The sequence below is a fragment of the Nansenia antarctica genome, assembly GCF_963989245.1.
Source record: "Nansenia antarctica genome assembly, chromosome: 1".
Lineage (NCBI taxonomy): Eukaryota > Metazoa > Chordata > Actinopteri > Argentiniformes > Microstomatidae > Nansenia > Nansenia antarctica.
In genome coordinates this window covers 55090060-55108738 of record NC_137674.1, presented here as the reverse complement: position 1 = coordinate 55108738, position 18679 = coordinate 55090060, and the positions used below count along the sequence as shown (strand labels likewise).

At 42.0% G+C, this 18679-nt stretch overlaps 1 protein-coding gene across 2 annotated transcripts; it reads left to right on the top strand.

Moving 5' to 3' along the window:
* The first annotated feature begins 7914 nt into the window (after window positions 1–7914).
* Window positions 7915–9722, top strand: LOC308173429 (uncharacterized protein). Of its 2 annotated transcripts, XM_080548464.1 has the most exons (3): window positions 7915–8087; window positions 8195–8332; window positions 8842–9722. In XM_080548464.1, the coding sequence occupies exons 2-3, from the start codon at window positions 8273–8275 to the stop codon at window positions 9460–9462; spliced, it is 681 nt and encodes a 226-aa protein (XP_080404590.1). In that variant the 5' UTR covers window positions 7915–8087; window positions 8195–8272; the 3' UTR covers window positions 9463–9722. The 2 variants fall into 2 exon arrangements, with proteins under 2 accessions (XP_080404590.1, XP_080404589.1); XM_080548463.1 differs by having other exon boundaries at window positions 7915–8332.
* The last annotated feature ends 8957 nt before the right edge of the window (window positions 9723–18679 follow it).

The following is an 18679-nucleotide window of genomic DNA, read 5'->3' as shown; positions in this document are numbered from 1 at the left end:
ACTGTTTTTATTTAGGGGGGCCATGCCACCCCCCCTCAACTTGAGTGCTGCCTTTCCTTATCTCTTTGTCTCCTAATGTTCTTCTGCACTGACCTTATAGACCTGAACAGATTAAAACCATCAGCTGAAAGTCGTCCTCCCTCTTGTCTTCTTCTGTCCTGTGTTTCCAGGTCAGTATCGTGAGCTTAGAATTATAAGGTTCTATCTCCGTTTAGGGTCGTTCAGAGATATTGAGCGTCAACGTTGTTACATTCCATTATGTTTTGTGAGATGGAACCTTTGTATTTAGGATATGTAGATAGAGAGAGGAGGACGCTGCTGCTTTAGATCATTGGGACGCACCTGGACTGGCTGTTGATACACAGGATATATTGAGGTCCATGAGCTATAAATAACAAATAAATGGCCAAAAGGACATTCTGAAAGTAAGTGAAATGTGTTAAAAAAAGAAAAGAAAACTAACTTGCCCTCATAGCTGGTATTGCACTTTTGGGCTGAAATAACCTCAATTAAATCTCTGACACAGTTTTTCCCATTCCTCCGTGCAGAATTATTCCAGATGTGTGGTGTTTGAGGGGTGTCTTGTCTTGCATGCACAGCCCGTTTCAAATCACCCCACAGCATCTCAATAGGATTCAGATCCGGGCTTTTACTTCAGCCGTTCCAGAACTCTCCATTTCTTTCTTTTGAGCCGTTCGTTGGTGGATTTACTGGCATGTTTTGGGTCATTGTCATGTTGCATGGTCCACATCTGCTTTAGCTTCAGTTTTGCATGGTCTCACATTTTCCTCAAGCACCCTGTGATACAATATAGAATTCATGTTTCGATACTGGATTCTGATTGGCTAGCAACAGTGGTAAACACCCCCAACTCCCTTCAGTTCAGCTCCGACCGCATTTCCAGTATCAATGCGCCTCCCAATCAATCTGATTAAGAACACCTGTGCTGACTCCGCCCACTGTTTAGCTAATGTCAGTCGACAAATCTGGAGTGTCATTCCAAGGCACCAATCACGAACAAGTTGGCTCAAAGCCAAGTGAATGTGGCCAAGCCTACAATGCAATCGTTAATGTTGTTTTATGGGACTATATTCTGTGGCGGAAGGATATATGTATTCTGAAATGATAGAAGTTGTGGAACAGCAGTCAGTCTTCGTCAAACGAAGAAGTGAGAGAACGTGCTGGTATAGAGATGGTAAGTAAGCACGCAGGTCAGAAAGAGAAGATGGAAGTACATCGGCCACGTGTTGAGGAAAAGCCCGGATGACCATCAACGCACAGCCCTCAGATGGACCCCTGATGGACGAAGAACAAGGGGGACGCCCCAAAGAAACCTGGAGGAGAACCGTCGAGAGGCAGCGGGACATGCCGGGTCTGAGACCCCGGGAGGCGGCGGCCGCTGTGGCGAGGGACAGAGACCGGCGGCGTCAACTCGTCGGAGGCCCTACTCTTCACACCCGAAGAACAAGGACCTAAGTCAAGTAAGTCAAGAAATGATTAATGATTGTAAATAAATGAATTTAATGTTACAACTTACAACTGTGTCTTTTTAAATAATGTTACATCTGTGTATTTTTTATATTATGTGGTAGCTTTTGTAGAAAAGCAATTAACCATTCGAGGGCAGGGGGTTGTGGAGACATTTACCACTGGTACAGGGTACAAGATTCAAGATTCAAGATTCAAGAATGCTTTATTGTCTGTCACAGAGTGACAGAAATTCTCCTTTGACAGGCAGAAGTGCAGCTCAAGAATACAGTTTCCACATTAAAACACACATAGGTCACATACATTAATACATACAATAAAAACAGACAGATATAACAGTGTTTATGTAGTGCCTATTTAAAAAGTCTAGTCAAACTAGGGCTGGGCAAACAATCAACATTTCTTTTTCGATAATCGCAAGAATTAACGATCAATTATCTAATAATTGATACGCTTTTTTGAGCTTTTTTTTCATTTTTCATTTCATTTTTTTTTTTTTTTATAAAATCCCTTCCCAGACTCATACACATCTACAACCCTCTTTCTGCAGGCCTCAGAGAGCTCGGTTTATCTCTCCATGGTGACACCACTCACTTAAACAATCAAGAGCAAACCAAACTAAATGTCTGAGGTTTAAATAAGACAGGCTCCTCCAAAATCCTCTCTAACAATGTTCTAATAATTTACACACAGAGTAGCAATACACAAAGTAGCAATACATGTGGGGGGTGTCTTGTTTTTGCTCACAAGAAAATTGCATTTCCATTAATTCAATTTTACAAATAGATTACATATTTAAGAAAATAATAATTTCTGTTTCATTTGATTAGTTATATTACCTCCATCCATCAATATTGTTCAAATTAAAATCAAATGTCCATATGTTTAAATATGTTGAAAAAGACAATGGTTTTCATGTAGTATCCTATCTTTTTCACATGACAGCTGCCACTAGAACTGGGATACTTGTCTTAATTAGTGTTCCTACTACTACTACTACTACTACTACGTAGGAACAGTATTGTTATTGGTGGTATACTCCTTATTATTCTTTTTCTCCGCTTTGGTCAAATAGCTCAAAGTCCCTGACCGAAAATGCTATAAATGTGCATGCCACAACTAGAGAGCATCAGTAACTATGGCAGAAAGAATGACCATGATTAAACCATAGGTGGCGCTATAATAACCAAAAGTAAATAATTCACTTCAGAATGCTGGCATTTCCACCCCGGATGTATGAAACTTGGTACGTATGTGTCTTTCCTCATGGGGAACATATTTGCCTCAAGAACCGATAAGGTCCGCCATGATGGATTTTTCTGAAGGTGCAAAATCTGGCCAAACTTATAAAAATTAACTTAAAATCCCCTGTAAGTCTGATTGGTCCAACATTGCATATGGACATGCATGGTGCATGTCTCTCCTTAGGGTGTTAAAGGATAAGAGATCCATTCCAAGTTGGCGGAGAAAATAGCGGTTAAGTCATTAAAGCCGAGCAGGTGATTTTATATAGAAGGTGATCAAATACCAATATTGTTATGTACGACAGTATGTCATTGCAGCACTTTGTTGCACTTTACGACGTCACGTTCTGTTAGAGCTTTACGACTGTGTGTGTGTGTTGTCAGAATGAATGGCACTTGACAGTAAACGGATCTCAGTTTGTATACCTGTGTGGATCTACATTTATTAGCATAACACAAACATAATAAATTAGATAGAACAACCCTGTTCATTAATGTTCATTAATGCTTGAGTTCATGTTCATGTTCGCACTGTTACTGTGTTGTGTGCCAATGCACCCCTGTGATGCTGTGTGTGTTATTGAGACCGTTGGGAGAGAGAGCTCCGGTGAACTAAGAAAGTTGTGTATGAGATAGTTTACAATTAAACGCACAGATTACATGAGAGAAGCTATCTGTCATTATTTCAACCACTGTCCAAGTGGGGATGTTAATACTTTCGTTTTAGAACGAAACGTTAGGCTAGCAGCGTTTAGCAGTCACCATTCTTGAGCAAAACATGATACAAACAAACATTAAAATACTCGTGTCGTCTTGATTTTTTTTCCGATTTCAATGTATGACGCATCATTTGAAAGCTTACCATCTGTAGTTTCAGACTATGTAAACAAACGAAAAATTACGTAAGCAAATGGTTATTATTTATCTGGTATAGATACCACTTCTGCGCCGAATGTACCGGCACAAATCCGCACCCGACTGTAATTACCGTAATTTCTAAACGGTTTGTGCTATCGAAAAAAATCCAACTGTCACTGAAAGCTGAGATGTTGCACTTCAACCAACATATAGGGTATTACGGTAAAATGTGACGTGAGGACATTCTCAGAGTCAGTTTACTCACAGTGATTGGCGGAGCGTTCAGGGACACATGCTTTTTTTCAGTTCCCGGTCATAATAACTCGCTGCCTTTCTGCGCAGCCTGAATCAAAGTGGACTGTCTGAATCATTTGGTGGCGGAGCAAATTCATTCGTGGCGGCCCGCCACCAATAAATGCATATAGAGGAAACACTGCTCTCTCTGTCCATCTGTCTCTCTGTTTGTCTGCCTCTCTGTCTGTCTTTCTCTCTCGCTCCTTCTCACTCTATCTGTGCATGTCTATGTTGTTCTTAGGTCGTTCGTCTGTTTCTCAGGGGGGTAGTTGCCAGAGAGACTTGTGTGTGTCCGCAGTACAACGTCCCCCTGCCCGGTCACCGCCACGATGACTCAGCAGACACTAAACCTTGTCCCTTCTTCTTCTCTCCTCTCCCCTTCCCCCGCCCCCCCCCCCCACCACCGCCTCTCTCCCAGGTGTGCACCCTGACAAAAGAAGACAACCACAAGGTGGGGGAGATCCCCGAGGACGAGCAGCTCCATGTGCTGCCCCTCTACAAGGTCTCGCTCACCGACGAGCACGGCAGCGAGGAGGGCCAGCGGCAGAAGATGAAGTCCGGCGCCATCCAGGTGCTGGACAACTTCTGCCGCGCCGTCCGCAAGCTCCCCGAGCCGGAGAATAAAACCGCGGTCGTCAAAACACACAACTTCCTGGACCCCAACATCGGCGGCGTGGCGGTGGCCCCGGCCCATGGCTCCATCCTGATTGAGTGCGCCCGGCGCGAGCTGCATGCCACCACGCCGCTGAAGAGGCCCGACCGCTCCCACCCCACGCGCATCTCCCTGGTCTTCTACATGCACAAGAACCTGAACCAGCCCGTCCACGGCCTGGCCGTGTGGGAGGCCAAAATGAAGCAAGAAGCGCAAGTACGGGGCGGCGGCAGGGGCAAGAAGCGCAAGTACCAGCAAAGTACAAGTACGGGGCGGCGGGGCCGCAAGTACGGGGCGGCGGGGGCGGCAGCAGGGGCTAGTCCAGCTGAGTTCCCACCTGAACTGGTGGAGGCCGGGGTTCGCCCAGAGGCTCGTCCGGCCCGTGCCCGGGTCAAATCCGCTCGCCATGAACAAACATTTGAACAAGTTACAGAAGCAACTGCGTTCCAGACAAACTCGACCTCCGACTCAATGGAACGCATCATACACTGAAAATTCACTGGTGCATATTGAACCGTGGATGGCGAACCATACAGTTCAATATAAACAGAGAACCGTTGCACCCCTAATATGCATTAGCTACTTTAAATGACCATAGAACACAGCACCTTCTGAGGACACAAGTCCCGGGGCAATTTTCTGTCTTCCACGACCCACAAGTTGACCCTCAGAAGTGGAGTGAACTGGCCGTGCTTCCTCCTGAGGGGGAGCCTTTAAGAAAAAACATTAAAATGTAATCAAAAATACTTTATTGAAAGCCCTTACCAGTTCCTATAATAACTCATGTTTCATATCAACAACACTCCACAAAATTACTGTGAAAACTCATAAAGGTAAGTGAAGTAATCTTAACCACTCAATTAGCAGTGCAAGAGCATTCAAATACAGTCAGAACTGAATTAATGATATGCCTAAAAACTATTACAGTGACAGAATACAATAGTGACCTTATAAATTCAGCATTACATTTGTTGTCTTCTGGCAGAGATGCCATCATAGGATTATTTAGCCTGATCCATTCTCATCCTACTATATTTATATCGAGGATACACTACACAATTTGTCTGACATTTTGTGATCACCCTTGCCCAAATTATTGTGTCTTGCTGTTGCTCTCTCCAAGATCAGGGGTTCTCACATCACACATTTTAATTTATACATTTACATAAGATTTGACCATCAAGACCCTACAGTAGCCTCAATTCATACAGCCATGTTGGTACAGCCATGCGTAACGGCGAAATCCTGTGGGCAGAATTAATTCATACAATATGTTGGTAATTGATGTGTATAAGGATTCTTAATGAACTCACCGCCCCTGGTGGCCCAGTCTCTTGACCGCGTGCACGACCCCCCGATCTTGCTCTGGCTCGACCCGTCATTTTAGGGTTTGGGTTAACACTGGAGTGGAACTGGAAGAAACATACAAATTAAACTTCTCATTCTACAATTTTAACATAGCAAAGTTTGACATGACTACCACGTGTACATTTGGAACACAATTCGTGAGCTTAGAATTATAAGGTTCTATCTCCGTTTAGAATGATAAGGTTCTATCTCCGTTTAGAATGATAAGGTTCTATCTCCGTTTAGAATGATAAGTCAAGTCAAGAGTCAAGAGTCACTTTATTGTCCCATCACTGGGAAATTTGTATTGGGCTTACACCCCACAGCAGCCAACAAAGAGCAACAGACAATACAGGATATTAGCACACAAACAGAAGGCGGGCCTGATTAAAACAAGAGTGGAAATAAAATGATAAGCAAGATAAGTTACATTCATCTGGTGCAGTTTAAAAGTTTAACAGAAACGGGAATAAAAGAATTTTTAAATCTATTTAATCTAGCGCGGGGGACTCTGAACCTCCTCCCAGAGGGCAGCAGTTCATACTCTGCATGTAGGACATGGGAGGGATTCATGAGAATTCTATTAGCCTAACTGAGAGTAGCCTGTTCAAAAATAGACTGCAGGGATGAGTGGTCTTTCACCCCTATGATCTTCCATGCAGTCTGTATCAGTCGGACCAGTTTGGACCTTAGTTTTACAGATAGGTTACCAAACCAAGATGTAATGCCGTATCTGATGAGACTCTCTAAGACAGACTGGTAGAAAAGTAGCATACATTTTGGGTCAACACCATGAACTCTAAGGCGGCGTAGGAAGTGTAGTCGTTGTTGTAATCTGCTACAAAGGCTGTCTACATGAGTGCTCCAGGTGAGTGAGTTATCAATAAAAAACCCAAGATATTTGTAGGAGGCGACCTGAGAGATGGATTGTTTGTGGATGACCACAGACCTGATAAGGTTCTTTCTCCGTTTAGGGCAGTTCAGAGATATCGAGCGTCAAAGTTTTTACATTCCATTATGTTTTGTGAGATGGAACCTTTGTATTTTATGAATTACTAACTAAAAAATGTCAACATTTTAAAAATAACACCACACAGGCATTAATAAACACCTAATGGATCAGATTATGTAAAAAACTAAATTTTGACGAAAATGGAGATATAACCTTATAATTCTAACATCACGAATTAAAGACAGTCACGAGCACATGTCCTGACCACAGTCGTGACCACATACTGGCGCAAAGTGCTGCTGCACGAGGCAAGAGACCAGACGTAGCTAGCTAACTAACAACCACTTTGTACTTCATCAATTAGCTAATGGAGTCATCATTGCTTCTGTAGTCTACAGTTAAAATGCATTGCTTTAGATGTATTAATTACTAACTGGCTAATATTATTGAACATGTAAACATCGCGTTAGAACAGGCGGCCTGTCTAAACTAGCTAAAATCACAACTGGTGGCAACTGGACTTGAAACCATCTCATGTGGCTCAATTAAAAGCTTATATTCTTTAATTACTTTGACAGTGATTATCTGGCAGCATGTAAGGTCATAAACATCGTGTAGCTAGCTCTATTTTCTCACAGAACGCATTAGATGTACTTACATGGTGACTTGACTTCTTTCAAATCTGATCAACTGTCTGCGAGACGAACCGTATCAGGTTATTTGTAGGGCGCATCACCCTGAGTATCACTGCGCACGTCATACAATTCTCCTGTCATTCATTGGTTCACAGAATACTGAATTCTATAAATATGTTATTTATTGAATACACAGGCATTATTTTCGACTCAAAGGAAGTAAACACACACACACAGGCCTGCAGTTACTGTAGTTAGGCTACAGGCTACAGGCTACACACACAGACACACAGACACACACACACACGTTTTTACGTGTGTGTGTGTGTGTGTGTGGCCTGCAGCCTGTAGTAGCCTGTAGCAGTAGTACCTCCCTGCAGCCTGGTGTAGCGGCTGTAGCAGTAACTCAGGGACCCCTCACTGTCTGTCTGGGTGAATAATGTCCACGGTCCAGTTTCTGCTGTGGAGTACTACTTCTACTCCATTCAGAACGCTGTCAGAACAGCCAAGCTTGGTTTTGACCTTCATTAGTACCATGTAGGGGAACCCTTTGAAAAACACATCTTGGCTCGCTTCCATTCAGAACCCTCTGTGGAAAGGTTTCAACACGTTTTTCGGTACTAACTAGAAGCTTTATTCTTCTAAGCGTATAGCACGGTGTTTCGCTAGCTGTCGTACAGGGTATGACCCGTCCTGTTCCCCGTGTGTGTGTGTGTGTGTCCAGGTTCAGAACGAGTCGGCGGCTCCAGACTGCAGGCTGGGGCTGAAGGAGGGCAGGCCCTTCTCTGGGGTCACCGCCTGCATGGACTTCTGTGCCCACGCTCACAACGACCAGAACAACCTCTACAACGGCTGCACCGTGGTACGACACCTACTGTCTCTCTCTCTCTCTCTCTCTCTCTCGCTCTCTCTCGCTCTTTCTTTCTGTCTCTCTCTCTCTCTCGCTCTCTCTCTCGCTCTTTCTTTCTGTCTCTCTCTCTCTTGCTCTCTCTCTCTCGCTCTTTCTTTCTGTCTCTCTCTCTCTCTCTCTCTTGCTCTCTCGCTCTTTCTTTCTGTCTCTCTCGCGCTCTCTTTCTCTTGTCTGTTCGTCTGTCTCTCTCTGTCCATCTGTCTCTCTGATTGTCTGCCTCTGTCTGTCTTTCTCTCTCGCTCCTTCTCACTCTATCTGTGCATGTCTATGTTGTTCTTAGGTCGTTCGTCTGTTTCTCAGGGGGGTAGTTGCCAGAGAGACTTGTGTGTGTCCGCAGTACAACGTCCCCCTGCCCGGTCACCGCCACGATGACTCAGCAGACACTAAACCTTGTCCCTTCTTCTTCTCTCCTCTCCCCTTCCCCTTCCCCTTCCCCCCCCCCACCACCGCCTCTCTCCCAGGTGTGCACCTTGACAAAACCAGACAACCGCAAGGTGGGGGAGATCCCCGAGGACGAGCAGCTCCATGTGCTGCCCCTCTACAAGGTCTCGCTCACCGACGAGCACGGCAGCGAGGAGGGCCAGCGGCAGAAGATGAAGTCCGGCGCCATCCAGGTGCTGGACAACTTCCGTCCGCAAGCTGCCGTGCTCGTCGGAGAAGAAAACCGCGGTTGTCAAAACACCCAACTTCCTGGACCCCAACATCGGCGGCGTGGCGGTGGCCCCGGCCCACGGCTCCATCCTGATAGAGTGCGCCCGGCGCGAGCTGCATGCCACCACGCCGCTGAAGAGGCCCGACCGCTCCCACCCCACGCGCATCTCCCTGGTCTTCTACCAGCACAGGAACCTGAACCAGCCCGTCCACGGCAAGGCCATGTGGGAGGCCAAAATGAAGGTGCGCGCGGAGCAGGCGTGGCAGAGGCAGCAGGAGGCCGCTCTACTGGAGCCCGTGACGCGGCACGCCCCCACGATGCACACCACCTCCACTGTCACTACGCCTGGCATGTCCCCCTACGCCTTCACCCAGGTCACTGGGTCCTACAGGCACTTTATGTGAGGACAGACAGTTTATTGCATGTTTGAAAATGTCTTTTAAACACCATCCACTGGAAGAAAAAGAAAAAAAAACATATATGTAAGATGTTCTGACAGGATGGAAAATAAGTCTTTAGAAAGGTTAGGGTAAATCTAACATGACACGATTCTACAGTAAACATTTAGCTTCAAACCTCATCATTTATATAACATTTATTTTCTACCAGCAAAATGTCAGACTATTTTTGATGGAATATATTTTGAAATGCCTAAATAGATAAAAGGTTTACTTTTTAAAAATATTTGTAAAATACTAACACCTTTTTTAATTTGGTTGTGGGAAACATATTTAAGGTGTTTAACCTGCTCAGTATTCAGTTGTAAGCGTTCATACCTTTCCTGATCACGAAAAGAAAAGAAAGAAGAAAAAAAAGTTACACAAATGATAAATGACTTGTGATAAAGGATAGCATATCTAGGTTTGGTTCTTCGATCGACGGTCTTACACAATTTATTTTATTGCTGGGATTTCCATTTTAATATTACAAGAAAAGTTTCACGTTGATGTTTTGTAGATAGTCTTAGACAGTAAGAAGCTTCAGATCACCAGACACACGCTGAGGAACACCCAACACAATCAGCATCCTTGATTTAAGTGTCCTTCTCTGCTTGCTGTTTATCTTGTATATATTGAATATACTGTCCAGTTTGGGTTTTATTTTGCTGTATGTCAGGAATACGTTCAGTATTACTTTGTTATAATACAGGGTTTATGTTGGCTAACAATTGTACTGATTGTATATAGATAATTGTTTTCTCCACTCGATGCTACGAGTCATGTGACTTCCTGTAGAGGCGATATGAGTCATGTGACTTCCTATAGAGGCGATATGAGTCATGTGACTTCCTATAGAGGCGATATGAGTCATGTGACTTCCTATAGAGGCCATATGAGTCATGTGACTTCCTGTAAGAGGACGATATGAGTCATGTGACTTCCTGTAAGAGGACGATATGAGTCATGTGACTTCCTATAGAGGCGATATGAGTCATGTGACTTCCTATAGAGGCCATAGAAGGGAGCCCCTGAACCATCCTTTGTTTTACAAGATTCAAAACTTAATACGTACACTAACTATTCTACATTACCTCTGACATTCGAAGACTTGGGCTTCGACACTCACTACGATACCAGCTTTGCCGAATGGCAAGGCAAGTTTATTTGTATAGCACATTTCATACAACAGGGGCAATTCAAAGTGCTTTACATACATTATTTAAAAATACAGCATTAGAAAATAAAAATTGCAATGAATAAAAGCAAATATAAGAAGTAAATAGATAAAACATTTAAAAAGACAGTTAATGGAAAAAAGACATTGATAGAAGTGTTTGTGTTTAATCATAACTGGTGCAAAACATGAAGGTTTTTAGCTTAGATTTAAATATTTTAAGGGTTTGGGCCAGTCCTTCACTTCACAGTAATAATGCATATGATATTCAATATGTTTATATGTAGTGACAACGTAATGACATAACATAATAAGCATGTAGTAAAGTTGTCTGGGAACCTGTTTTTATTGTTGCTTCATATAGAGATTAGTCAAAAATACAGCATCTTTTGTTCAGCCAACATGTCCATCTTTTAATAAAACTTTCCATGACATGTTAAAAATGTCCGTTAGAAGAAACTTGGCCACTGATGCATCCTCTTTGATACTATGAACAAATCATTTTAAATAACTCAAAACAGAAAAGCCAGTTAGTTGAAATCCAGACAATAACTTTCAGACCAAAATGAACACAGTGAACAGTCACATCAAGATGACAAGATGAAATATTGGGGGAATAATGATACTGATAAAACGCAAAAGTTCGGTTGGTAAACCTGATAAGCTTTAGAACTGGGCTGGGCTGGGAATACTGGGATAACCTATTCAAGACTGTTTTGTTCTACAGTCAATCAAGACTTCTTGGTACAGATTAGCATACATAACGGCTATATAAAAGGACTAAAATGAGACATGCGCTACACGCTAATGGAACTAACTTAACAGAAACAGAAAGATAAAGATACTGCAGTTTTATAAAAAACAAACCAAACAGAGGTCATCCTCAGATGCTCAGGGAACTGTGCATGTATCGGCCACACCTTTTGCCCCACAAACATGGACACCCTCACCCTATATGAACGGAAGCACAGACCAACCAGAGTCTAGAATAAAATAGAGTGGAGAGCTGTCTTGCGAGTAAGGAACTGAGTGAAGACTCTTTGTCTGTGTTTGTCTCTGTTCATTCTTCTCTCCTCTTCTCTTTTCTAATCTCCCTTGGTGAGCAAGTCTTCTATGTAAGCGTCCAGTTCATCATCTGTGTTTATGTCAAAGTCCTACAGGAGGGAAGGAGAGACATTAGTGTTCAGCGTATGACTGTATATATGTGTGTGTGTGTGTGTGTGTGTGTGTGTATGTAAGTAAGTCTGAGAGACAGTGTGTACCTCCTGTACTTTCTGTAGCAGAGCTACAATGTTGGTTCGTAGTTTCTCATCGGCCTCTTACAGGAAGTCACATGACTCTGTTTGATTTCTTCAGGGAGATTGTTCCAGGAGCATGCAGCTGCGTGACTGAAAGCTGCTGCACCGTGTTTTGTTTTTACTCTTGGAATTATTAGCTAATCATAACTGGTGCAAAAACATGAAGGTTTTTAGCTTAGATTTAAATATTTTAAGGGTTTGGGCCAGTCCTTCACTTCACAGTAATAATGCATATGATATTCAATATGTTTATATGTAGTGACAACGTAATGACATAACATAATAAGCATGTAGTAAAGTTGTCTGGGAACCTGTTTTTATTCTTGCTTCATATAGAGATTAGTCAAAAATACAGCATCTTTTGTTCAGCCAACATGTCCATCTTTTAATAAAACTTTCCATGACATGTTAAAAATGTCCGTTAGAAGAAACTTGGCCACTGATGCATCCTCTTTGATACTATGAACAAATCATTTTAAATAACTCAAAACAGAAAAGCCAGTTAGTTGAAATCCAGACAATAACTTTCAGACCAAAATGAACACAGTGAACAGTCACATCAAGATGACAAGATGAAATATTGGGGGAATAATGATACTGATAAAACGCAAAAGTTCGGTTGGTAAACCTGATAAGCTTTAGAACTGGGCTGGGCTGGGAATACTGGGATAACCTATTCAAGACTGTTTTGTTCTACAGTCAATCAAGACTTCTTGGTACAGATTAGCATACATAACGGCTATATAAAAGGACTAAAATGAGACATGCGCTACACGCTAATGGAACTAACTTAACAGAAACAGAAAGATAAAGATACTGCAGTTTTATAAAAAACAAACCAAACAGAGGTCATCCTCAGATGCTCAGGGAACTGTGCATGTATCGGCCACACCTTTTGCCCCACAAACATGGACACCCTCACCCTATATGAACGGAAGCACAGACCAACCAGAGTCTAGAATAAAATAGAGTGGAGAGCTGTCTTGCGAGTAAGGAACTGAGTGAAGACTCTTTGTCTGTGTTTGTCTCTGTTCATTCTTCTCTCCTCTTCTCTTTTCTAATCTCCCTTGGTGAGCAAGTCTTCTATGTAAGCGTCCAGTTCATCATCTGTGTTTATGTCAAAGTCCTACAGGAGGGAAGGAGAGACATTAGTGTTCAGCGTATGACTGTATATATATGTGTGTGTGTGTGTGTGTGTGTGTGTGTATGTAAGTAAGTCTGAGAGACAGTGTGTACCTCCTGTACTTTCTGTAGCAGAGCTACAATGTTGGTTCGTAGTTTCTCATCGGCCTCTTACAGGAAGTCACATGACTCTGTTTGATTTCTTCAGGGAGATTGTTCCAGGAGCATGCAGCTGCGTGACTGAAAGCTGCTGCACCGTGTTTTGTTTTTACTCTTGGAATTATTAGCTAATCATAACTGGTGCAAAAACATGAAGGTTTTTAGCTTAGATTTAAATATTTTAAGGGTTTGGGCCAGTCCTTCACTTCACAGTAATAATGCATATGATATTCAATATGTTTATATGTAGTGACAACGTAATGACATAACATAATAAGCATGTAGTAAAGTTGTCTGGGAACCTGTTTTTATTGTTGCTTCATATAGAGATTAGTCAAAAATACAGCATCTTTTGTTCAGCCAACATGTCCATCTTTTAATAAAACTTTCCGTGACATGTTAAAAATGTCCGTTAGAAGAAACTTGGCCACTGATGCATCCTCTTTGATACTATGAACAAATCATTTTAAATAACTCAAAACAGAAAAGCCAGTTAGTTGAAATCCAGACAATAACTTTCAGACCAAAATGAACACAGTGAACAGTCACATCAAGATGACAAGATGAAATATTGGGGGAATAATGATACTGATAAAACGCAAAAGTTCGGTTGGTAAACCTGATAAGCTTTAGAACTGGGCTGGGCTGGGAATACTGGGATAACCTATTCAAGACTGTTTTGTTCTACAGTCAATCAAGACTTCTTGGTACAGATTAGCATACATAACGGCTATATAAAAGGACTAAAATGAGACATGCGCTACACGCTAATGGAACTAACTTAACAGAAACAGAAAGATAAAGATACTGCAGTTTTATAAAAAACAAACCAAACAGAGGTCATCCTCAGATGCTCAGGGAACTGTGCATGTATCGGCCACACCTTTTGCCCCACAAACATGGACACCCTCACCCTATATGAACGGAAGCACAGACCAACCAGAGTCTAGAATAAAATAGAGTGGAGAGCTGTCTTGCGAGTAAGGAACTGAGTGAAGACTCTTTGTCTGTGTTTGTCTCTGTTCATTCTTCTCTCCTCTTCTCTTTTCTAATCTCCCTTGGTGAGCAAGTCTTCTATGTAAGCGTCCAGTTCATCATCTGTGTTTATGTCAAAGTCCTACAGGAGGGAAGGAGAGACATTAGTGTTCAGCGTATGACTGTATATATATGTGTGTGTGTGTGTGTGTGTGTGTGTATGTAAGTAAGTCTGAGAGACAGTGTGTACCTCCTGTACTTTCTGTAGCAGAGCTACAATGTTGGTTCGTAGTTTCTCATCGGCCTCTTACAGGAAGTCACATGACTCTGTTTGATTTCTTCAGGGAGATTGTTCCAGGAGCATGCAGCTGCGTGACTGAAAGCTGCTGCACCGTGTTTTGTTTTTACTCTTGGAATTATTAGCTAATCATAACTGGTGCAAAAACATGAAGGTTTTTAGCTTAGATTTAAATATTTTAAGGGTTTGGGCCAGTCCTTCACTTCACAGTAATAATGCATATGATATTCAATATGTTTATATGTAGTGACAACGTAATGACATAACATAATAAGCATGTAGTAAAGTTGTCTGGGAACCTGTTTTTATTGTTGCTTCATATAGAGATTAGTCAAAAATACAGCATCTTTTGTTCAGCCAACATGTCCATCTTTTAATAAAACTTTCCATGACATGTTAAAAATGTCCGTTAGAAGAAACTTGGCCACTGATGCATCCTCTTTGATACTATGAACAAATCATTTTAAATAACTCAAAACAGAAAAGCCAGTTAGTTGAAATCCAGACAATAACTTTCAGACCAAAATGAACACAGTGAACAGTCACATCAAGATGACAAGATGAAATATTGGGGGAATAATGATACTGATAAAACGCAAAAGTTCGGTTGGTAAACCTGATAAGCTTTAGAACTGGGCTGGGCTGGGAATACTGGGATAACCTATTCAAGACTGTTTTGTTCTACAGTCAATCAAGACTTCTTGGTACAGATTAGCATACATAACGGCTATATAAAAGGACTAAAATGAGACATGCGCTACACGCTAATGGAACTAACTTAACAGAAACAGAAAGATAAAGATACTGCAGTTTTATAAAAAACAAACCAAACAGAGGTCATCCTCAGATGCTCAGGGAACTGTGCATGTATCGGCCACACCTTTTGCCCCACAAACATGGACACCCTCACCCTATATGAACGGAAGCACAGACCAACCAGAGTCTAGAATAAAATAGAGTGGAGAGCTGTCTTGCGAGTAAGGAACTGAGTGAAGACTCTTTGTCTGTGTTTGTCTCTGTTCATTCTTCTCTCCTCTTCTCTTTTCTAATCTCCCTTGGTGAGCAAGTCTTCTATGTAAGCGTCCAGTTCATCATCTGTGTTTATGTCAAAGTCCTACAGGAGGGAAGGAGAGACATTAGTGTTCAGCGTATGACTGTATATATATGTGTGTGTGTGTGTGTGTGTGTGTGTATGTAAGTAAGTCTGAGAGACAGTGTGTACCTCCTGTACTTTCTGTAGCAGAGCTACAATGTTGGTTCGTAGTTTCTCATCGGCCTCTTACAGGAAGTCACATGACTCTGTTTGATTTCTTCAGGGAGATTGTTCCAGGAGCATGCAGCTGCGTGACTGAAAGCTGCTGCACCGTGTTTTGTTTTTACTCTTGGAATTATTAGCTGATTAGTCTCAGCTGACCTTATATTAGGGACCTTGCGGGAATATAGGGTGGGAGGAGATCTGATATGTATTTTGGTCCAAGACCATTTTGTGATTTGTATGTAATTAGGAGGATTTTGAATTCAATTCTCTGACTGGTAGCCAGTGCAGGGATCTCAGGATTGGTGTAATGTGTTTTTGTTAGGACCCTAGCAGCAGCGTTTTTGGATGAGCTGCAATTTACGAACAGCTCCTTTAGATAGGCCTGTTAGTAGACCATTACAATAATCGAGACTACTCGAAACAAATGCATGGATGAGTTTTTCAAGGTCTTGCTTGGACATGAAACCTCTCATTCTTGTTATGTTTTTCAGGTGATAGTAGGCTGATTTAGTTATCGAATTGATGTGGCTGTTGATGTTTAGATCGGAGTCTAGAATTACACCAAGATTTCTGACCTGTTTTTTAGTCTGAAGAGAGAGAATCAAGTTTTGCACTGACTTTCGATCTTTTGTCAGGTGCACCGAATACAATTATCTCTGTTTTGTCCTTGTTTAGTTGGAGCAAGTTTTGTGTCATCCAGGCGTTTATTTGCTCAATGCAATTACAGAGATTGTCAATGGGACTATAGTCGTTCGGTGAGATGGCTATGTAGATTTGAGTGTCATCCGCATAGTTGTGGTAGGCAATTTTGTTCTTTTTTATGATGTGTCCCAATGGAAGCATGTAGAGATTGAATAGAAGGGGGCCAAGGATTGACCGTTGGGGAACCCCACATGTCATTTTAATTTGGTCAGATACAAAGTTGCCAATGGAGACATAGTAGCTTCTGTCCTGTAGGTAGGATCTAAACCAGTTTAGGGCAGTGCCTGAAAGTCCTACCAGGTTTTTAGTCTATCTATTAGAATGTCGTGGTCTACAGTGTCAAAGGCAGCACTAAGATCTAGTAGTACCAAAACTGAGATTTTTCCAGAGTCTGTGTTTACGCGAATGTCATTAAGGACCTTAATAAGGGCCGTTTCAGTGCTATGTAGGGGGCGAAGGCCTGATTGAAAGTAATCAAAGAGATCATTTAGGGTCAAATAGTTGTTCGTGGGCAACCATTTAGTTGTTCGTGGGCAACCATTTCAATAATTTTTCCTGTACAGGGAAGGTTTGATATGGGTCTGTAGTTGTTTAGTACAAATGGGTCTAGGCCGTTCTTTTTTAGTAGAGGCTTAATAACTGTTTTTAGGGCTTCAAGGAAGATTCCTGATGAAAGGGAGGTGTTAATTATTTGTATTAGTTCGCCTGCCATGCAGCTAAATATGTTTTTTAAAAAGCTTGTTGGCAGGACATCAAGGGCACAGGTGGATGGTTTAACTTTTAATTAATCCTTTATCTTCATTTTGTATAATGTACATTTCTGGAAATAATGGCCCTATTTATTTATTTATTTATTTTGCATTATGTGTTGTACTAACCCTATAGTTACTGTTGTGTTTTCACGCTTACTGTTGTTTCCTTCAAACTCTTTTTTTAAATCTTTTTATGTGGAGTGTGTTTGCATTTAAAATGTTAACTTTAATGCTGCCCTCCGCAAATGGGAATTGTCTGTCCCATAACTATGTTTAAATGCAACAATTCATGTGTTGAGGCTCGTAAAAGTGTCCAAGACTGCTTTGCTAAGTAGATTAAAACAAATAGTTCAGAGATAAAATCCTAGTACAGTGTGAGGTTACAGCAGCACATGGACAATCTGCAGGGCTTTTTGTTTCTACACCTCCTATGTTTTGCTATAAACCCAAACTGTTCAGTGCTGTTTGTGTGTGTCTATAAACTGTCTCCCTGGTTTGCTTTTGCAAGATAGTAGTTGCCTCTTACCTTGCCCTCTAATAAGCTAGATGGAATGTTTCACCTTGCTTTCACATATCCAATGGCAATTACAATGACAGGAGTGTCAAGGTGGGGATGGAGGCTGATTTGGGAGAGAGAGAGAGGGAGAGGGAGAGGGGAGAAGCTGCTACAACCACCATGACCTCACCCCTCTATTCTCCCCCTTGACATCATTGTGCTCTGTCAGAAAATGTCAAATTAACTCATGGCTGAATTACTCAATACAATTAGACTGTGGGTACTGCAGAGGGTAGGAGTGTGTGTGTGTGTGTGTGTGTGTGTGTGTGTGTGTGTGTGTGTGTGTGTATGTGTGTGTGTGTGTTGGGCGGGGGGGTTATATCAGAGAGCACAAATGTAACGCTTGGTTGCAATAAACAGAATCAGAGGGGGAGGTCAACTCTGTCTGCCCTGGTACATGGAGTTAGAGGGTGACCTCAGCCAGTGTCCCTGTTGTTGAATACTAGGGGACAGAATGTGTGTGTGTGTGTGTGTGTGTGTGTGTGTGTGTGTGTGTGTGTGTGTGTGTGTGTGTGTGAGTGACGGTTCTCACAGAGAGAAGGCATAGACTGGTCAGACATCATAATACACCAGTCTCTTGGTACTACCCTATGCTATACATTTTAGGGTCTGAATTAGCAAGAGCAGCAGAAAAAAATATCATAGGTAATTCATTTCCAATTTCACAAAGTCTATCCATTTTTTACCAGCTTAAATTGATGTCATTAAGCAATATGAGGTCAGTGCTGAAAACAATGGAAGGCATACACACTCACTGTCCCATAATCATTTAATGAACAAAGACAGCGCCAAATCCTTCATGGGTAGATAGCTGAAATGTTTTAACAGTCATTTCATTAAACTAAATGGAAAATCCTAATCAACGTCCATCTTTTAATTGTGATGTTGGGGGTTAGTATCTAGGTGATAGAGC